Source organism: Seriola dumerili, unplaced genomic scaffold (genome assembly GCF_002260705.1).
Source record: "Seriola dumerili isolate Sdu_G_001 unplaced genomic scaffold, Sdu_1.0 BDQW01000017.1, whole genome shotgun sequence".
NCBI classification, from domain to species: domain Eukaryota; kingdom Metazoa; phylum Chordata; class Actinopteri; order Carangiformes; family Carangidae; genus Seriola; species Seriola dumerili.
This window is the reverse complement of record NW_019174272.1, coordinates 6,120,507-6,142,396: the sequence shown is the minus strand read 5'-3', so window position 1 is coordinate 6,142,396 and position 21,890 is coordinate 6,120,507. Positions and strand designations below refer to the sequence as shown.

The following is a 21,890-nucleotide window of genomic DNA, read 5'->3' as shown; positions in this document are numbered from 1 at the left end:
CCCCCCCCCATCAGCATTACCATCATTTTGTGTTGTTATTTTTTATAAAATAAATGAGTATCTGTGGTACTTCAAATAAACATGAGAAGACTTTTTATTACTTTTTTTTGCAAATCAACAGGTGGTGCCAAAGCCAAACGAAGGGCAGCTACAACAAATTATCATTGTAATCTCCACAATAATACTGGTTGTCACCCTGGCCCATATCATTTCCTGTTATAGACTAACCTCGGCCCTCCATCTCAGAAAGGAAAGTTGATGTGGCCCCCACTGAAAAAAGTTTGGGGACCGCTGATTTACACGATTATTCTTTTGCTCCATTAATTGTCAAATATAATGACGAACCCTCATTACAAGTTCTGATGTCATAAAATGCTGAAAACGTTCTTCATTTGTAAAACTGAACCCCAGAAATATCTGGCATTATTACACATTAAATTAGAATTGGCTTGTTTTCTGCCTATGAACTAATCAATTAATTCAAATAAAATAAAGAGATTTTTACAATTTTACACATGGTTTACATATTCCTTTTGTAAATCTTTATGGAAGTGACACACTAAATTGCTGGAGTACACTTTTAATGACTGAAACATTTATATTTCTGTGGTCAGTTAATTAACTACTATGATGCCACCAGAACATAGACAATCTGCTACTCTCTGTTCTTGTGCACATTAATCATTAGTGATCCACCTTAAAGCATAACAGGTGGAGTTAGTCATTTACAGTTTAGTGATTGTCCTCATGTTCCCTCTCTCCTCTGCTCTTTGCTTTCAGGCACCATGAGACCAGTGCAGAGGAACTTCTACGAGCCCTCGTCTGCCCCAGGGAAAGGCGTGGTGTGGGAGTGGGAGAACGACAACGGTTCGTGGACGCCCTATGACATGGAGATCTGTGTGACCATCCAGAACGCCTACGAGAAGCAGCACCCCTGGCTGGACCTGACCTCTCTGGGCTTCTGCTACCTCATTGACTTCAACAGCATGTCTCAGACCAACAGGCAGAGCCAGCGCAAGAGACGTCTGCGGAGACGCATGGACCTGGCCTACCCGCTCATCATGGGCTCCATCCCCAAGTCGCAGTCCTGGCCCGTGGGAGCCAGTTCCGGCCAGCCCTGCTCCTGCCAGCAGTGCATCCTGGTCAACAGCACGAGAGCCGCCTCCAACGCTATTCTGGCCTCTCAGCGGCGTAAGCTCTACGGAGGGACAGCGGGCAACAATGGCGCCACAGGAACCCTCACTGTTGTGCGGCAGAGCAACACTTTTGCTGGGACCTCCCTCTGGTCTCCGACATCCGGCTCCTCCGGCACCAACAACAATAACATAAGTGTGGGAGGTGGGCAAGCCAAAGCTGAACAGGTGCAGTTGCCACTGTCCACTGCCAACTTCCCCTGTTCCCCCGTGATGCCATCTCTTTCATCCGCCCATGGCCACCACGCTCTCACCATCAACGGACAGAACAACCTGAACCGGCCGGGCACCCAGCGCATATCCATGGGCACAGCCAGAGGAGCCATCCCACCAGGGTAATGATGTTTGCAAACTCAATCATTGCATTCCCCTTGTTTTCTAATTTGGATACAGTGGAATCTGCAGTGGCCTGTTACTAGTTACAGAGCGGGTATAATGCTCGGATTTGCTTGCATTTACAGTTCAGCTGAGGCAATGGGTGGATATAAAAAGAGACAATCTCGGTTTCTGCCTGTCTGCTTCACAAAGCTTCAGCCTGCATGTGCCTGGTGTATTGTACTCTGTCATTTTCTGTCTTTCTCTACATCTCTCCGCTGATTTATGACAGCTCTCGTTAACGTGCTGACCAGTGGATCTGAGGAAAGAATCCTCTGGTCCAGCGGCGTCTCCTTTAACTGGGGAAAAAGAACGCCTCTCTTCCATATGTGTGCCCGCCATGGCTACAGCTCCATAATGAGCTTATGTTGGCCCCCAGCAGGCGTGAAATACTGCAGCTCTTCTAGATCATGCTGTTGCTTCTGCTAATAACTAATTTGCTACTACCACATGATGCTGTGGTTGTTGTGTCATGGGATGTGGAAAAAGTATGACGTCGCACGTGGATGATCTTGATGCGTGTGTGTAACTCGCACGTGTGTGTCTTTGTTTTATGGTGTGGGTGTGTATGAGGCAGGGTTCTGGTGTAGCTGTGGAAACCTATTTGCCATGGAGGCAGAGCTCCACTGGGGAAGAATGAATAATGGATCAAGGAAAAATGGGAGCTTCAGCAGAGCGCTCTGACCTCAGAGCAATTCAGCGAAAGGAGCCGAGGAAAAGAAGTGTGTCTGGCGTTGTAACCGATACTTCAGTCCCCTATCCTGCTTTCTTTTACTAAAATAAACCCACTCTTGATCTAATTTGATTCCATTTTGTTCTCACTGCTCATGGGGAGAGACACACTTACTGCATGTTTGAATAATACTGTCCTTTACCCAGGCACACATGCTTCTGCTTTCTGTGGCCTGATTTTGTGTAACTGAAAGGAAACGTATAGGGTCTGTGTTCATCACAGCAGGCCATGACCTTGTTTCATACAGAGAGCAGATGGGAAATGTTGTGTCTCTGTGCAAAGGTATATGTGACAAAGGAAAGCCAGGATAGGACGTTACTCTGGGACGTTTCCTCTGTATTTCAACAATTCAGTGAAAGCTCAGTTGCGCACTTTTCACCCCGCAGCACAAAGGGTTTTTGTGCGGAGACAGAGAGAGTGAGAGAGAGAGAGAGCGAGAGAAAGAGAGAGAGCGCACAAGAGGAAGAAACGGGGGGTGAGACAGAGTGCGCTGGTTCCCAGGCGGGTGGCTTGACATACAGGATGAGTGTGGTTAACATACACACAGCAGGACATGAGAACACACACACACACACACACACACACACACACACACATACACACACACACACATACACAATCACCCGAACTGAAATGTGAACTCCCTCGCATATTCCCACAAGCGTGTTACAGACAGATAACGGAGGAACCCACACAAAATCTAAAACATCAGATCTGTTTTTCACACACCTACACCCTAATAGAACTGGTGTTGGGTGCAAGGAAGGTATTAGGCACAGTGTGGCTTGTTTACATGAGTTTATGCTATTTCTGATTACGGGTCTGTTTCTGCTAGATTTATACAAAGAGGACTTTCAAAAAACAATAATCTGGCATGTGATTGATTTCATCTTTGCATAAGATAACACAGCACAGAATGTGTTTTTGTTTGACCTGTGTATCATTGATGATGAAGGCTGCAGCTCAAGTATTGATCTTTTTATTGTGTCAAGAACCAAGTGGCTGTGGGCTTGTAAAGGAGGTGTGTGTGTGTGTGTGTGTGTGTGTGTGGGGGGGGGGGGGGGGGGGTTGCTTCATGCATGTGTCTTTCGAGCACAAATATTAGAAGTGGCACCATCTGCTGGTTTGTGTCAACACATCAGTTTATCTGATTACCGAGCCGACACAGCCGCACTATATCACCACCTGCCTTTACATGTTAACCTGCTATAAGCTGAAGATCTGTGCTCAGTGAGGCAAGGCCATGTATCGTGAATGCTACACCGTCATGATGCATATGTCAGGAACGGTGAGAAGCTACTGTGTCCTCCAGATTATTTTCATTATCGATAATTCTGCTGATTATTTTCTTGATTAATCGTTTGATTCACGAAGCAGCAGGAAATTGCAAAAAAAAAGGTCCCAGAGATATTCAGTTTACAATGATATGAAACTGGTTTTCGGAGTGTTAAAGTAAAATATTCCACCCTGTCAGCAAAATCTCACCTATCATCTGTTGTCTAGACATGACGTGTGAACTACATTTTCTGAATATGTGAATCCTTGTCTTGATGTGATAATATGAGAGATGAGAAGTGATGATATTGAATTATCTGTCTGTTTAAAAAATAAACAGACAGATAATTTTGTGGTGGTATGAACAGAGAAAAGACTTTCACACGATCTCTGGGGATTTTTTTTCATTTTTTCAGTTCTTCTTTGTCAGTGAAACCACATCCTCTTCTGCCTTTTCTCAGAGTTAAGACCCTCACTGCTTGTTTTATGACAGAATTACTGTATTGCATTGCTTTGTGTGAATAGCCTTAAGGAAGATGAAAGGTAAGAAGAAGAAGAAGAAGTCCAGTCTTCTTCAGTCAAAAAAAGAAAGCTTTTGAATAGAGTGTGTTTGCGCGTGGACGCTGCCATCAGCCGTGTTACGAGCTCCTCGTGTTAAGACTGAGTTTCGTCTGGAGGGCTGTGTGTCGAGTGCACAGATCATTAACCCTCACTGGGCTGCCTCACTGCTCTGCTATGGTGCTTCCCATAAGATAAAAATTAATATTGAAATTATTAACTTAATCATGAGATCTCAACTGGACCAAACTGATGCAATTTGGAAATGCTTGGTGTCATTATTGCTTATTCTCAGGGCAATTCAGGTGCTTTACCCACATTGTATCCCCCCAGTTGTAGCAGGGGGAAGGGTTTGCTGCTACCTCCTGCTACCCACATCAATATGCAATTAAGCACTCGTGGAGTTCTCTCCCTCCAACCCGCCTCTCACTGTCTTTATGGTGCATAATAAACAGATGAGGAGATATTAGTCCTCCGTCAGCACTTTCCTAACTAGGCCTAATGTGGTCTCTCTATTTGGGGAATCGCATCACTCTCAGTCTGATTGAGTCCTCAAGGCAGGCTGGAGGTTCCCTCAGGAAAGGACGGATGTTACTGAGTAGGAGTCAGAGGAGGGATAGCGACCCTCATGCCCTGACCTGACAAGGCCCGTAATTAATGTGGTGTTAATGGGTTAGGTATGAAGGGGCTGGATTTATCACTTAATTGCATTGGTTTTAGGTCAGAAATTACAGCATTAGATTTGAAAAATAGCGCCATAGGAAATTCTTTAGCACTGTCCTCAATCAAAGGTTTGGGCGGAGACAGGCATAGCTTTTTTCTTTTTTTTTTTTCATGCAAGATGGACAGAGGGGAGCAAAGAAGTGAACAGGGGTCAGGAGGAAGAGAGAAATTAGAGTTGGCAGGGCGAAAGAAATGCAGAGGTGACGAGGTTCAGTCTGGTTTGTTGAATGTGCCTCGTCAAAACTGGAGGGCTGGAACCGCAGTGCTGCGGTGGACAGGCGAAAAATCTGCGCTTGTTTACACTGATGATGAGGTATAATGGCTCAGAAGATCTGAGCCAACTGAGCCTATTGTTCAGGACACTGTCTGGATTCAGTTGTTTAGCATAGGGATTAGAGATTAGTACTGGCAAAGGATTTTGGTGCACTCCTACATTTTTCACAACAGTGAGGAGGGCGTTTTAAGACGCATGTGATTCGAGAGAAAGGGGGGGGGTAGCAACAGGAAAGAGTTAAAGCCAGAGTTAAACCCTGGAAGTCATCCAGCATTAGGGATTTTCAGCAGAGCATGAAGAGGTGGCATGTGTCTTGAACCCCAGAGCTTAAGGCGCAGGCAGGACAGACGGGGTCAGTGTCTCCAGAGGTGCACATCTCTTTAAAAAAAAAAAAAAAAAAAAAAAAAAAAAAAAAAAAAAGAAACAAGTCAAGAGAAAAGAGCTTAGCCGTGTGCTGGATGAGATAGAGGGTGGCAGCTGCACACACAGGCTACAGGTTGACTGGCTGGTGAAGGGCGCAGCCTTGTATGAAAGCAGTTTCTGCAGTGCATAGATACCTACTTGCAAGCTTTATGAAAATAATGAGATAGAGCACAATGGAAAATAGCTTGCAAGATGTGGATCTATCCGTCTTTACAAGTTAAACCGCAAATGCAGTGTAGATAAGTGTGTCAGGTAGGTTCTTTCACTGTAACAGATAAAGATCAACAGTAACAGTTTTTTTTGTTTTGTTTTGTTTTTTTTTTGTTTTTGGTTGTGGAATCGCTCATTGTGCAGCTGTTTCATCAACACATTTATTATGCAATACGCTCCCCGGCTGATAGTGAGATCTTTGGATAGCAATAACGATGAAAAGCACTCCTAATTAATGTTATGTTACAGATCCTTGACAGATCCTCTGTACTGTATGCTTCTACGAGTGTGTAGTTTGTGCAAAATGTGCAGCCGGTGCACAATGAGATGGTGTTAAAGGCTCTTGTGGTGTGTCGTCCCGTTTTTTCGCCTAATGAGAATTATTTGTTTGATCACAGCACTCTCTGTGAACAACCTAAATTATACATGCACTCATAAAGGCGGGCGTCTTGTCCACAGTGTGTTTTGATTTGATTCAGGCCTAAGTGCATGTTTAAACCAAGGAAGAACTCTCCCACTGGGCAGCACCCACAGGAATTTGTTTTTATTATTAAACTGTGCTGTTCTCGATCACTTTTTACTCTTGATATTCGTGTTTGTCACTTCCTCTGCCTCCCACATTTCCCGCAGTGAAAGCAAACACTGCCTTTATTTTCCAGATAGACAGAATAGCCTGCCAACCCCTGACCCAAACTGGTGTTTTCACTGAGTGATGGGCAGCTGTGCGCCATGAAGTACACTGGTTAGTTTTTTGTTAGAAGCACAGACGGCAGCAGGTGAGTTCTATCCCTGTGTTGTGGTTGATGGTGTTGAATTGGCTCACTGTAGCTTGAAACGCAATCAAAATCAAACCCGTCTTGGTTTCACACCCTAGAATTCCACATTCCTGACTTAAAGAGTTTATCACAACTGCACATCCCTGTACTTTTATTTGGACCCGCATCACCTTGCACACCACAGGAGTCAGCTCATCCCAGTCTCTGGTTCACTGGTGTGAGACACAGTCTCTATCAGAGATGCGATAGGACGCAGCCTCAGCCAGTCCCCGTGTCCTTTCGTGTTATTGCACTCAGCTTATTGAAGGGCTTCCCCTGGCTCAGGAACAGAGGCTCTCGCTAATATCAAAGCAGTCTCTTGATGCGGATTTGTGAAATGCCTGGGAGCTGCAGTGCCAGAGACCTCAGTTGCTTCATGGTCAAAGAGCACAGAGATTCAGAAGTACATGTGCAGGTGTGTCTGTGTGTGTGTGTGTGTGTGTGTGTGTGTGTGTGTGTGTGTGTGTGTGTGTGTGTGTGTGTGTGTGGTGTGTGTGTGTGTGTGTGTGTCTGTGTGTGTGTGTGTGTGTTTGTGTGTGTCTGTGTCTGTCTCTGTGTGTGTGTCTGTGTCTGTGGTTGATAAAGTGAGAAAACTAACAAGTGACTCAGTGAGCGGTGCCCCATTTACACCTGTTTTTTTTTCATGTGACTTCTACCAACTATTTTTAAGTTTTGCTACCCATATCCACTTGATGTTTAACCTATTTAAAAGCAAACTCACCATCTTGACAACCATAGCTTTGTCCACAGTCGAATTAATCATGCCCTTTTTTTATTGTATTTGATGTAGAGAAAGATGCCATCTTTAGTGCTAGGTGTAGAGAGGGAGATACATTAGCTGATGACTGTGGTTGCATGTACGTTTTGCATTTAAAAGGGTGTTGTCGTGTGGCCCAGGTTCAAATCCAGCCCGGTTCCTTTGCTACATGTCATCCCCTCTCTCTCCCCTGCATTTCCTGTCACATGTTTCTATCTAATAAAAGCAGAAATGACAGGAAAAAAGATATTGCTAGAATATGTCTAAGACCATCTCCTTAAGTGAGTTTAGCTCATTATAATTTTGACCACTAGTGTTGCCGTGGAGCAATTTTTTCATGAGCATGTCCCTATTTTTTGTTCCTTGTGCACATGCATAAGGATACACATACTTAACACAGGCACAAGATAGTGACTGACACCATACACGTTGCTGCTGATTGCATACGACAACATGCAAATATGTGGTGGGATGAAAATGGTAACAAAATGAACCGAGATTTACAAAATGATCAAAACACTCTGCTAAAACAATTTACAATATGAATATACTAATAGATAATTAAAGTTTGGCTAGCAACTAGTTAGCTAATATTATGACCATATTGAATTTTTTACACATTTTGATCTTAAAATATTAATCTTAAAAAGAAAACTGTTAACAAACAGTTGCCAATTAACACAACTAGCAGACACAGAGCAACATGAGCATTCACGTGGAGGTGTGTTTCAGGCCAACTGGCCAATGAAAGTCCAGTATTCTCTCTTTTAGCCCTGTTTTTGGTCTCTCCCAACTCCTGAGAAAAATATCTGGCTCTTAAGCTGCTAAATGCTAAACAACGTTCACCACCTAGTTGCTAACTGTGTCTGTCTGCTGGGAGAGAGTACAGAGAGTTCATCGGTGATTAAGACTTTTTCATTTAAAACAGTATTCTGACCATAGAGTGCATTCATTTACAGAACCAATTGAAAGATGCTAACATAAGAAATACCACACATAGCGGCTTTAATCTGGATGCTCAAGATACATGAAATGATTTGACTTGATGTTCTTTGGTTGTCCAGCTGTTTCACTTCCAAACCACATCTGCTGTGTTGCTTCTTTGCTGATGTGTGATGTGAATTAAAACAAGATTTTGATTCTAATCCAAGTTTTAATGAATTCAGCATTTCTATCAAATTACTTGACTTTGCTGTGACTTGAGTTTTACTGTTAAACCTGAGGAAAAGAAACTTGCTTCTGAGCTCTGCCGCTCTGTGGCCCCTGCTGTGGGATGCTGGTTGAGTCGAGGCTCCGGCCCTCCGAAAAGAGACTCACTGACTTGTGTGCTCATATTAATGCCCAAAGTGCTTTTGTCCGCTCTGCTCCACAGATCTTGAAGAGAGCGCAAGTCAACTGTCTTTGTTGTCTGTGTTTGCCATGAACTCCAGCCGCTCCAAATGTCATCCTGAATCAGGCTCTGCTGCAGTGCTTTGTACATGAGTCAAGCTGTCTGGTCCCATTGCAGTTGTCTCTGTCTCTGTGGCGAAGCACATGTGACACTTTAACTTGAGTGTTTTTCATGTCATGCAGAGCAGAACTAGCTGCTGTTCTCAGTTCTCTCAGCTGTGGTGCACAATCAGGATAATTTACTGTCCATTTTAGAGGTCACAGGGCCATTTCAAGAATGTAAAAATATATATATTTAGTTTTACAAAAAGAACAAGAACAGACTGGTGCAACAAGAAGCATCCTCAGCCACATAGCTGAGATGAGTGTTTTCAAATAATCTGTGTTTTCTGGAGACTCAGTGTCTCCAAATGGCCAGTAGAGGAGGTGTTATGGCCCGGAATGAATGTATGATGTGAGCAGGTCACTTAATTTTTTTATTATTAATTTATTTCGCTCTTTATTTCTTTCCTGTGTTAGCGTTCCTGCCCTCCCAGTGAAGAACCTGACTGGGTCTGGACCAGTGCACCCAGCGCTAGCAGGTCAGATCACATCTGCTGTGCAGAATCTGCTTAGAAATCAGCTAAAAATTATATCAATTTTGTTAAGAAAACTCCTGTTTTTGTTCAGAGTTAGATGTCTTCTCTTATTTATCTAGAAAGACATTCACAATTGGTGTTTTTTCCCACTCCTCTATGTGTGTGTGTGTGTGTGCGTGCGCGTGTGGATGTGTGTGTTGTACATATGCATCAGGTATGACAGGTATCCTGATGTGCGCTGCAGGTCTACCCGTTTGCCTGACTCGGGCCCCCAAGCCTATACTGCACCCACCACCCATCAACAAGAGTGACATGAAGCCTGTGCCAGGGATCAATGGCATGCGCCGCAAAACCAAGAAAAAGCACCTGAGGAGAGGTAAGATGGAGGAGAGGAGAGGAGGAAATTATATGAAAATAAAGAAGTGGAAATGCTAGCAAATCTATTTTTACTGTGTTAATGAATAAATGGGAAATGCACTGAGGAGAGGAACAGACCAACCACTGACAGTCAGCAGACTCTCTCTCTCCTGCCAAGCTTTGCAGGATGTTTTCATGTCAGCTGTCTGTAAGTGTTGTTGAGTGTGAAAACAAAACCAAAGCTCTTTTTGTTGTGATCAAGTGTCCCTAATTGTTATTCAAATGCCTCCCATTTAAGCTCCATAAGGGTGTTACAATAAATCCAACCTCACTCAGCTCAGCGTTGCTGATAATTAGTTAAGGAAGCATTCCTGTACGTTTGAAACGGGTCCTATAAAATGTAATGATGATGGCTGGTTTCAGATTTATGAGTAAATGCAGTGAAACTAACAATTTATAGATGTTACACCACATGCAGATTGACAGAGGCAGTTGTAAGGAAAGTAATTAACAAGGGACTGTTGTACTGAGCTGGTCTGAGAGGAGAGCTGGTGTTTATTTGGGCGGCTCTGGGCTTGAGTAAGTGCTGGTCGATGGAAGCCGTGGAAACCACTGGCCTCCCAAGAGAGTCCTTGTCCTAATTGATCAGTGAGGCTGCCGGGTTTCCATCCCTGCACCACACTTGTCCTCTCAGTCAGCCCTTCAGAGCTCTCCATTACTGTGCACACAGACTTAGTTGTACAGAGATGATGTGGTAACAATTAATTTTAAAGGTCTCATTATTTCCTATAATTTCCTAGGAAAGACCTGATATGTGACTAAATTCATAGGAATGTTTCTGCAAAAGAAAAGATAATTTGGTACTAATTATAGGGAAAATAGAGACGGTGTTCAATTGGTACACTTGGAATTCCAGTTAATTGGTAGCGTAACCAAGAGCCTGTCTACAGGCTTGAAATTGAAGAATAAAGTTTCCAAGACCATAGTTTCCAAGTATTTATTTGGGTTTAACTGGAGCAGTTCTTTAATTCACGGAAAATCCTCTGAACTCAATACAACTAACTAAAGCCAAACAAGACCTCGAGTCTACAGTCATGCTAGCAGCTCTATGTGTCACACTTGCTGATGACAGCACAGGTAGGGACGACCCACATGCAGACCCACACATAGGCAGGCTGATTCAGTGAAGTGGGTCTAATGGATGAAAAAACAGGCTTGCAGGCAGGCAGGTACTCAGGCAGGTAGACACAGACAATAGGTTACTAAAATGCATGTAGCAGGCACATAGGAGACCGCAAAGGAACAAAAACAGATGAACCGACAAGGATCTGGTGACAAGGGCAGGTTTAAATAGTGGCTGAGGTGACTGGGAACAGGTGTGTGAGTGGGCAGGGAAGCTCAGGTGGTTAAAGATAAGGAACAAAGTGAGCAGGTGGGTGTGGAGACAGGAAGAAAGTCATGGGCGCATCTGGTGCGTGGATGGAAAATGGCAGGTGTGAGATAAAGGGAGACAGATCGTGACACTATGAGGCTTTACTTAGGCTTTCAGCTAAATGCTAACATGCTCAAAATTACAATGCAACATGGTGTTATTTAGCAGGTAACCTTGTCCACCATCTTAGTTTAGCACATTGCTTATTAACACGAAAGGAAAAAGTCACCAAATCTATCCTCTACAGACCATGAACATCTGTTGCAAATTATTAATACCCATCCAATAGCTGTGGAGACATTTCATCAAAAGCCACAAATGTCAACTTCTTGGTGGTGATAGAGAAAAATTCAAGGGATCAGCAAATATTTCCATATTTAAGTCTGGATCAAGATGGTAGACCCACTGACAGATCAACATTGCTGTCACTTAAGCCGTGCTAGTAGCATTTGGCCGAAAGCTCGAACCTTGTCTCTATTTTCCCCTTTAATTGGAGCCAAATCACATTGTTCTTTCAGGAAAACCCTTTGGAAATGATGAGGAAATAATGTTTAAAAGGCGCTACCTTTGACACTGTAGATTGAGGAACGAGGCAGCAACCTGTTTGAGCCGTCTGCAGAAAGAGCATGAACTCAGGCATAGTGGAGGCCTGTGAGGGGAATGGAGATGTGGTTTCACTCATGCAGGGAGATTTGGGCTTATCCTGCTCTGCTCTCTGTACAGAAAAAGGTCAGAGAGGTTTTTGATCCGGCTAATGAAGCCATCAAATAGCAATAGCAGAAAATACATAATTGAGTCTCTTCTGTCTTTTCTCCTTGTATTTTTTTCTGTTTTCTCTCCTCCCTCTCTGCCTTCCCCACGCTTTATACCTTAACTTTTTTTCTTTTTTTTTTATGCTCAGTCAGGCAGTCTTTCCACTGCGTTCCCTCCCTCTGTTCTGTTCGCTGGCTGTCCCTCAAATGAACAAACAAAGGCTCCAGGGAAAAAAGAGGTTGCCTGTAAGCGTATTAGGGGTGTAAGCTGTGGGTGTGCTCTCAGCCATGCTAGCCTGGTTGCACACAGGGATTATCAGAGAGTGTGGGGATGGCTGGTTGTTATGTGCCAGTTTGAAGGTGACCTCTTCAACATCACAGACACGCAAACTATAATCGCATGCACACTCACACATTTTTATTGTGGAAAAAAAATGGCAGTGAGACCACAGTGGCTGACGAAAGGGATGAAAGTTTGTCATCCATCAAGATCTAGCTGTTATTCTCTTGTGTTCAAATGACAAGCACATGCCATCCAGTGGTCCATCTTGGGTTGTTTTTCATATTTACTTGTAATATGTAGGTGTAAGTAAGTGGCAAGTTTGGCTTTTCTTTGACGGTCATCTCATCTCTGTTTTATTTCATGACAAGGGAAAAACCCAGAGGATGTTGTGCGAAGATACACAGAGAGGATTAAAGTGGTGCCAGACGAGGTAAGAAAAAAGACACAAAAAAGTGTGCAGGACTTAAAAAGTTTTGCACCCACCAAGACTTGCACTGTCTGTCACCACTTCCTAACCAAGTGTGAAACTCCTCATAAATACACAATCATGTAGAATGATAGCTGAAGTGTTTTGGTTGGCTATTCCAGGACTGTACCATCTGCATGGAGAGGCTGGTCATGTCGTCAGGCTATGAAGGCGTCCTGCAGCACAAAGGCATCAAGCCAGAGCTGGTAGGCAAGCTTGGCAAGTGTGGGCACATGTACCATCTGCTGTGCCTGGTGGCCATGTACAACAATGGCAATAAGGTGGGTAAAAGCTTCTGAGCCAGACATTGTTATGATGTCACTCTAGGCTCAAATTATAAACTTGTGATGTCTTACAGCTTGACTGGGTTGCACGGCCTTGGCAGATGATCAGGCCCTTCGTATTGTTGTACACAGATGGGGAGCTTACATAGTCTTGTCAGATCAGTCATGTCAGTCTTGAAAGCACAATGTGTTGTTGAAATCATCATAGATTCTGTTCACTTCAATTCACTTACAGTAAATACAAATGTGCTTCCTGTTTATGCAGAAGAGTCAAGTATAGGCGTATTTAATCAGCAAGCATTAGTTTACTATTAACAACGACAGCCCATCTGATAATACTTCAATCAATTTATCAATGACAATTAAGAGGCCACCTCACACAAATAATATAAAACATATTTTCTCTATCACATTTAGTGGTATCTAGCCATGTAGATAGTTTTGGTTTTAGTTTTCCTGGTTTTGAAATGTTCTTTGAGATTTCTGCCCTCAGCTCCGTTTGTGCCGGTCAAAACATCGATACACAATGTTAAAATATTTCAGCAGCATCTTTAGAGAAATAATGTCCACATCACTTTGGATAATCCATGGAACTCCCTGTCAATAGTTTTCTTTGGGACAATTTTTTTCAGTGGAAAGTCAGAGTAACCATTGTTATTGGAAAGACGCTTCTTAAAGCTGTAAGAATGGATCCTAGGGTCAGTGGAAATAAGACGTATTACTACAACACTAACAGATTATCACCTTGGAAAGGGGAACATTGATTTTATTCATCAAAGTTTGTTTACAGGTCTTGTAAAGTGCTACTGTATATGTGAAAAAAGTTATATAAAGCCTTACGTGGCTCCAGAGGAAGCTGCATGAAATTGCCTCAGTCTGCGTTGGTTGGGTCTGAAGTTTGAAAATGAAACAAACCCGAGGGCGAGGAGTGAGAAAGAAGTGAACTTACCAGACCTCTGCAGCCAGCTCTTCATCTCTGATTGAGGCTCATTGCTCAAGGTTACAGTAGCCACTATGAGCACAACACCCGAACCACTGACGTTGTGGGTAATGTAGGTGCCAGGTTTTACTAGGGGAGGGAAAAAAAAAAAGCATGAAATAAAATAAAAAAACTCAGATTTTGCTGCATCGATTTTTATCCTTTTTTGTAACTGTGCTGTGCTAAATCTGTTAAGTTTTTTTTTTCATAACTGAAAAATGTAAGTCCAATATTCACCCTCCTTTTTGCTGTTTTTGTCACCACCAACTCTGGCTCTTTAGCTGCTAAGTTCTCTTGCTAGTTTCTGTCTTTGTCTGCAGTGTGGAGAGGGCTGTTAGCTTACAGTGGGTCTATTTGGAAAGCAGCTGCCTGCTGCGGCCTAAAACAACACAATGAGAGCAGTGAGACTGAACTATAATATTACAATTGCGGGCCAGACAGTAACCGGCCAAACAATGATCTGTAAAGCGATGGGGGGCTCACTATGATTGCCCCCTTTCATATTGGACAGACTCATTTGACCCATTGTAAATACAAACTTACTGATAGGGGCTTTTATTCAAGTTTTCATAGCTTCAAACACCATAAACTTTATATTTTTCATGACCATTTATTGGGATAAAGGCAGAAATGTCATAGAACATTATCTCAAACAAAACTATAACTGTCTGCATGGCTAGATGTTACTAGAGGTAAGTGAAATCTTTTAGCCCTTTAATGCAATGCAAAACTTATCTAAGTAATCATTGTCAGATGCATCTTATTGTGTCATTAATGCGATGCAAATCTGTTTATTTTTTCCTTCAAATTAGGATGGCAGTCTTCAGTGCCCAACATGCAAAACCATCTATGGGGAGAAAACAGGCACTCAGCCTCCTGGGAAGATGGAGTACCACGTCATCCCCCACTGCCTGCCCGGCTACCCAGACTCCAAGACCATCCGAATCGTCTACGACATTCCTGCCGGGATCCAGGTCAGAACCGTTTCACTTCACTACATCTACCATGCTGCTCTTGTGGCCTGATCCACTGTCTCTCCTTCTCTAAATCTGTGCCCTCTCTACAACTGCTGCCGCTTATCTGCTTAAGTCTGATGGACGGTTATTCGTGCAGGAAGGCGAAGTGTCGGGGCTGTGTGAGTCACTGACGAAACAGCATTTTCAGGAATCACACAGTAGTTCTGGGCAAAGACAGACAATTCAGGGTCTGAAATATGTGAGAGATATTATGACCATATAAGGTCATTTTCATCATCTTTTCATTTGCTTTTTTTGAGTCATTTATATAGATAAATAAAACCGAGCCTAATCCAATAAAGGCTGCTTCAAATTTACGCCACATGTGCCGTGGAGAGGAGAGGGTGTTTTGCAGTCTGGTTTTGTGTTGGTGGAGATGAGAGTGCTACATATTTTAATAGAGTCAATAAACTGACCCTTTTCCACCAGAGGAGCAGGCTTATTCTCCCAGGGGGAAGAGTATACTGGGGGGGAGGGGGGTCACCTGACCATGCAGGTCAGCACAGCAGCACAGCAACACTATTGTCAGTGAGCATTACTGTAGGTCTCCTGCCTCTATTTTCCTCTCATTCCTCAGTCCACATTATACATCCTAACAGTTTTAGCCAAGTTTAAAAAGGTACAGCAGGGTAATGGGCTTGATGGACAACAGTAAAATAACATTGGGATGTGTTGATTGGTTACAAAGCACCTTTTCAAGGTTCAGTATTTAACGATGTAATAGGATATTTACAGAAGCATATCTCTCCGATGTTTTTTTTACAAAGGGTCATTGCAAGCAACGTGAAGAGTAAAGCTCTCCCTGTGGTTGCTGTTGACATTTCTCCTACAATGAAGTCATAATTGGAAGAGAAGCAGTCATAACATTTGTTTTTTTTCTTGACATTTTCTCCAGACCAATGAGCACCCCAACCCCGGGAAGAAGTTCAGTGCGCGAGGGTTCCCTCGACACTGCTACCTCCCCGACAACGAGAAAGGCAGGAAGGTAAGCACTCACGCCTCTCTCCCAGAAAACAGTGAGCTGGTGAGAAAGCTAAAAACACGCTGGGAGTTTCTTAATTCAAAGAGGAATATTTCTCACTGTCTCTGCAGTCTGTGCTGCACAAACTGTTTGTGCTTTGAAAGATTTTGCCTGCTGATATTGTAATCAAGGCTGTTTCACCCCTGACGTTTTGTCACTGGACCATGACTGTTTTGGTTTGTTGTCATAGGAAATCATATCATTAAATGGATTAAAGTAACACAATCATGTATTACTTTCTGTCAGCAATGGTAAAATGTTTATATACTACATCTACAATTACCACAAAATCAGCTGTTAAGGCTTTGTTTACCTTCAGGAACAGGAACTGTGATGCCCAGCATTATTGTATTTCTTCTTTTCAGTGAAATAAAATGTTCTTCCACAGACTTCTACTTTCTCTGACACAAATAAACTGGATGACTCAACTTCAGTCTGATGTTCACATATTTGTTTCATTATTTTTACTTGTGTAACCCGAGTTCTCAGAGTAGCACATATGAGATGTCTAACCAGTCAACAGTGAGACATCAAAACAATGAAAGACATTATGAAAGACTAACGTTATTATAAATTACTATCGACATTACTCACCCAGATGTGCTTCATACCCTCTAGTCCTGCATGTGGGTTCTTGCTTCCTTCTTGCGGTAGAGAGATTATCATAACCCGTCCTTCCTCTCTTTTTTTTTTTTTTTTTTTTTTTGTCTCCAGGTCCTGAAGCTTCTGATCATGGCCTGGGACCGACGCCTCATCTTCACCATCGGCACGTCCAGCACCACGGGTGAGTCGGACACAGTGGTGTGGAACGAGATTCACCACAAGACAGAATTCGGCTCCAACCTGACCGGCCACGGCTACCCCGACCCCAATTACCTGGACAACGTCCTGACAGAGCTGTCGGCCCAGGGGGTCGGCGAGGACAACCTGAAGGACTGATGGCCGGCTGAGCTGGTGCACAGGAACACAACCCTACCATGCCCCGCCATCTCCCAGAGAACAGGGACACTGCATGACGGGCCAACATGCAGCCGACAACTCTTTACTCCAACACAAAAACAAAAATATCCGACAGAAGTGGTGGCACGAGAGCAACGGAGGCAGAGTAGATGACCTGATTATGATCAACATTTTGATTTGTATAAGCTAAGACCCCCTCCACACGCCCCCACCCCTCCGTGCTGTCTCTTGATCTCTTGATCCATGCCTTGAGCATGTTGTGTTGATGCCAAATTTTCTCAGAGGTTTGAGGAATGTAAAGAAAAGGTGTGGTTTCTGTCTTGATGTTGGCTGCAGGTCAATGGTATTTAACCCCTTTTAGATTCAAACTAAAGCTGTTCCTCTGCACTTGGAGTAAAATGACGAGGGGCCACAACTATACAAAGGCATCTTTGTAAATGCTGAACTCCAGAATGCATGGCCCAGACTAACGCTGCATAATGAATGTTGAGCGAATATCTGCGATGGGGTGGGCTGTCAATGGATCAGTTGCTGTTTGATATTGTGATGATACATTTAAGAGAATTTCAGCTTTACAAGTTAATCAAAATGAATTGATTGTTTGCTTCCTCCTTTTACTCTTAATAATGAATCGTGGCCCTGCAACGAGTGGTCGCACTTGGTTTTGTGATTTGAAGGAGAGGATTTTGACTCTGGTGATGTCATTGTAAGGCTGCACTGGACGTTTCCCACCTCTGACTCTACAGATCAGTTGTTCTGTAAAGTGGAAGTGCGTGATGCAGTGCATGAAGTGGATTCCAGAGAGCTATGAAATATTAGTGTTTGGTAATAAATGTATGTTGTATGGTTAACCTTGTGGACTGTCTATGAGAGGAGACATGAAATAGATAAAACAAGCATCTCACCGTTCAGTTTGACGCTTGTTGCGAGGTGTTGTAGCTTGAAAGGCTGCGGTTGTGGAGCGGGATTTGCTGCGCTCCCAAGGTTAAACTCATTTGTTTAGTTGACACATGGATGATGCTGACCTTCGTGAATATAAAGCCCACATTATTATTCTCCCTGTTGGAGTAAACCTAGGCATTGGCGTGATCCATTATGCTGACCAAACATGAGCGGTGAGTGTGTGATTGCGTGCTCTGAGGCATTAATACGCTGGCTTCAAGTCTGTGAGGGGAACAGCTGAAAAAACGCGTCTCACAGACGGACGTTCCCCTTTCAAACACCAACAGTTTTTCCCGTGGAGATCCACCTTGTGGCGCCACTCCTGCTCGCCTGCAAACTACAAGTCTCTCATGAGCTTGTTTGCTGCGAGGCAGTGCGCTGGGCTCTACTGCTTGTATAGTGAGCAGTGAAACATTTCATGTCCTGCGTGAGCTCACTCTGAGTTGTTTGGGCCGATCCTGATGTATGGCCTTGCTTCAACAACTCTCCTCCTCCTCCTCAGCAGCAGAGCATGTCATTCTAGGAACCACGCAAATGTTGGTCTAGTTTGTGGTTCACTGGGAAATGCCCCCACCCCCACCCCCCACCCACAGATTTTATGCCTGTGAGCTGAAGACTTTTTGAAGGTCCTTGGTGGAGATCTTGTGATGTTTCTTTACTCTGAGATAAAAGATAAGCCAGTGCTGCATAATTCTCCATAAATATATCTGATCAATTTTAATGAGCGGGGGTGTTGATGTTGGGTTTATCGTGTGGGCGCCCAGCTGTGGGCTTGATTTTGGAGTGAATCATAGTCTTCCATAGCACTTTGAGGCAACAGTTTTGTTTAATCAGTTGTTTAATTTTTAGGAAAATGTCTTAAATTGCAACTAAATCTGTCTTTTTTAAGTTGATGTTTATAAACTGGCTTGCAATGCTTTGAAAAATATATATATGATATACATTTGCAGATGTGATATACCTTTAAATTCAAGCTCATTTTGAGTCAATGGTGTAAGTTTAATTTATTTTTATACTCTTCTATATAGAAAATATAAAGACTGGCCCACATATCTATACACAGGCACATATTAACATGAATACATAAAATCTGGCAAAATCTGTCAGTATGTCAGGGACTGTTGAAATATGTATGACATGTTATGGACGTCTTATATTACAAGTAGTCTTAGCGTATGCTGCTGTTGTTACCTTAATGTAGAATCTGTGTAGTTGATCTCCTGTGGGACTCCAATAAATACAGTAAATGTGTCTTTATTATTGGTGGGGGAGCCTTAGCAGCATGAAGATGGCCACCCCCTCCCCCCAAATGGGCCATTTCTCTTTTTCTACTTGTCCAGAACATGGGAATGGATGCAGTCAGCAGGTTTTTTGTTTTTTGTTTTTTTCAGTCAGAAGATGAGAACAACCTGGGTCAAATATTATCTGCAAATATTCATAGAGTTTGTTTTAGTAACTGAAGCAACAGATGGGGTGGGGTTCAACTCAAGTCAGGAGGTGTTTTTTTTGATCAGCTTCACTATGTTGTTACATCAACACACAGTCAAAGTTGTTTGCAAAAAGTTTGAACTGCTGTGGTTCTTTAACGTGACTTTTTTTTTTTGTGTTGTGGATTTTCGCCGCTCATTATCCATGTAAATTCCACCGCTGGACGTTTAGTGCAGTCCATGTTGATTCGTCTCAAACAGCCAGTGTCTGAAGGTAGCGAGTTCTTTATGTTGCTACTTAACCCCAACTCCAAATTAATGAGCATGTTGCTTCATAACAGCTGGGTGTCTAAATAAGCAACTTTTTGGTGTCAAGTCCACCCTGTCAATTTTTTTAATAGGTAGTGATATGTCAGTGTTGTGTTTTTTCTTTTTTTTGTAAAGTTTATTTATTTATTTGATAGGGACAATGCAATTTAACATAGTTTCATAGCAGGGTATGAAACTATGTGTTGCACAGAGAGTTTATAGCCATTGCTAATTCTCGACATGTGTAATGGAATCAAAACTGTCAATAGCAAAAACAACACAAAAAAGACAACACAATTGATAATACCTTACAATTAGCTAAAAACATACACAACAACAGTCTAAATAGAGACAACAACAGCACAAGAAGCTACAAGTAGTCAACACAAAAAACAACTCTGGATACAACTATCACAACTTGTTTCCACTGCCCCCTAGTGGCCAAAAACATCAGTTCACGCAGGGTTAAGTGCACAACTACTTTTCTGTTTAGTTTTTCAGTTTTTTTTTTTCTATCTCACCTTTCTGGCACCTACACAAGGTAAAACAAACCACTAAAAGTATTTGCGAGTGTGATTTTGACTCAGGTGTTGAAAACAGTCATTGTTTAGCCTGTTCCATTTCCTGTTTTTCTCCTTCACACCTTTTTGACATCCTTTATAAAGTGGGACGGCAAGAGAGGATGCTTCCGATCTATCAGGGAATTTCTTCCATGTTGACTGAATTACTAGAGAAATCCAAATGTTTGCTTCTTCGACTTTTTCTTTCCACGTCCCGGTCTTGTAGTGTGAACGATGCAGGCCCTTTAGACTTTTCAGGTGTGTACAGACTTATATGGGAATGACGAATTTAAAAAAAAGAAAGAAAAAAAAGGTATTTGTCTGATTAAGGAAGAGAGAGATGGTGTTTATGCAATTTACTATTTTTAAGATCTAATACATGATTTCTGTGTAGCAAGAAGGCTGGCTTATGGTTTAACAGATGTTTTCTTTGTAGGGGTGCTACCTCCTTGTTTCTAAACAAAGGGGTTGCGATCTGAGGATGTTCACATGCTATGTATTAGAAAACATATATTTTTGATGTCTTTTTTTTGAATGATGATTGTCTCTAAAAGAACTATTACATAACATTTTGCTGTATTACTATTATTAAAACTCATTCCATACTATTTTCCATTTGATTAGAAGTGGGATGAAGGACGAAATTACTTTTTGTCCGCACATATGAAGTATTTACAGTTGTACTCTCTCGTAGTGTCCACTGCAAACTGTACTTCTCTCTCTAAATGATACCCTAACATTGTGTGTGGCTATACTGTTTGTTTGTGTCTGTTTGTCTGTGCGAGTGTGTGTGAATGTGTGCCGAGCGAGTGTCTAGTAGACGAAGCTTAGGTTCATGTCCTTTAAAGATACAGTAATGTTCTCCTAGAGGTGCATGTTAACCAAACTGTGAGCAAGTTTATTGACAATGTGTAGCTTTTTTTGTGTATGAAAACATCATAGCTACTCTAGAAACATCACCCAGGTCTTCTGGTGATTTAGCACTGTGGTTTTGCATCTTACTCCAGTTAGTTAGGAAGGATATTTTTCCTCAATCAGATTTGATTTATCCAGATGGGGACGAGACAGCGTTTGGCCGCTCTCCCCACTCTTTTGAAAATGTGTAAAACATCTGAATGTTTTGCATTTTAAGTGCCCATTTTAATTGACATCTTCAAATCATGATTTGTGTGGTTTGATTTCTCTGAAGTGGTGTCTACATATTGCTATTTAAAATGGTTCACAACGAGCAACTGAGATAAACAAAAAGTAAGACATAGAGAGACATTGATTAAACTATAAAGGGCTTCTTAATCTATCGGTCTTTATTGAATTGTGATGACCTTGTTGCATGTTTGTGTGTTTCTTGTGGAAAAATAAATGTGCCCTCGACGGGTAGTTTGTTTGACCTTTTGTCACCTTGGCTCTTCCTGTTTTTGTTTCCCTCCACTCGGTGGCGCGTCCTCCTTCATTCAGCTCCACCATTTCCTTCTCCCTGGGCAGCTGCTCTGTGCCTTGTTATATGGATATAAATGAGCTTTGCTTGAGCTGTGGAGTGCAGCAGAAACACTTCTCACTGCCAGTAAATTTGCTTTATGGTCATTTTTTGTCAGTGGCTTCTGTATGTTGGTGCTGTGGTTGAAGAGCTGTGGTGGGCGCATACTAAAGCAGCCTGTTCACCGAGCTTCCCCTTCAGAACACCCCTCTTCCTTCCAGCACTGACCCAGCAGCTCAGGGGTCAGTCTGCTCTGAATTCTGGTACCTAACCCCCAACACCACACCCACCACCCCACCTTGCTCTGCCTCCTCTCATCACTCAC

The 21,890-nt window shown here is 42.7% G+C and overlaps 1 protein-coding gene across 1 annotated transcript in view; it reads left to right on the top strand.

The window, feature by feature from the left end:
- The window catches only part of LOC111230630 (E3 ubiquitin-protein ligase DTX1-like), a 56,142-nt gene extending 34,663 nt beyond the window's left edge, over positions 1–21,479 (top strand). The window contains exons 2-9 of the mRNA XM_022757418.1: positions 781–1,528; positions 9,245–9,306; positions 9,518–9,679; positions 12,496–12,557; positions 12,716–12,874; positions 14,669–14,830; positions 15,768–15,857; positions 16,608–21,479. Coding sequence (XP_022613139.1) covers positions 781–1,528; positions 9,245–9,306; positions 9,518–9,679; positions 12,496–12,557; positions 12,716–12,874; positions 14,669–14,830; positions 15,768–15,857; positions 16,608–16,832 — 1,670 coding nt within the window. The 3' untranslated portion in view covers positions 16,833–21,479. The remainder of the gene's footprint in view (positions 1–780; positions 1,529–9,244; positions 9,307–9,517; positions 9,680–12,495; positions 12,558–12,715; positions 12,875–14,668; positions 14,831–15,767; positions 15,858–16,607) is intronic.
- Positions 21,480–21,890: the final 411 nt, after the last annotated feature.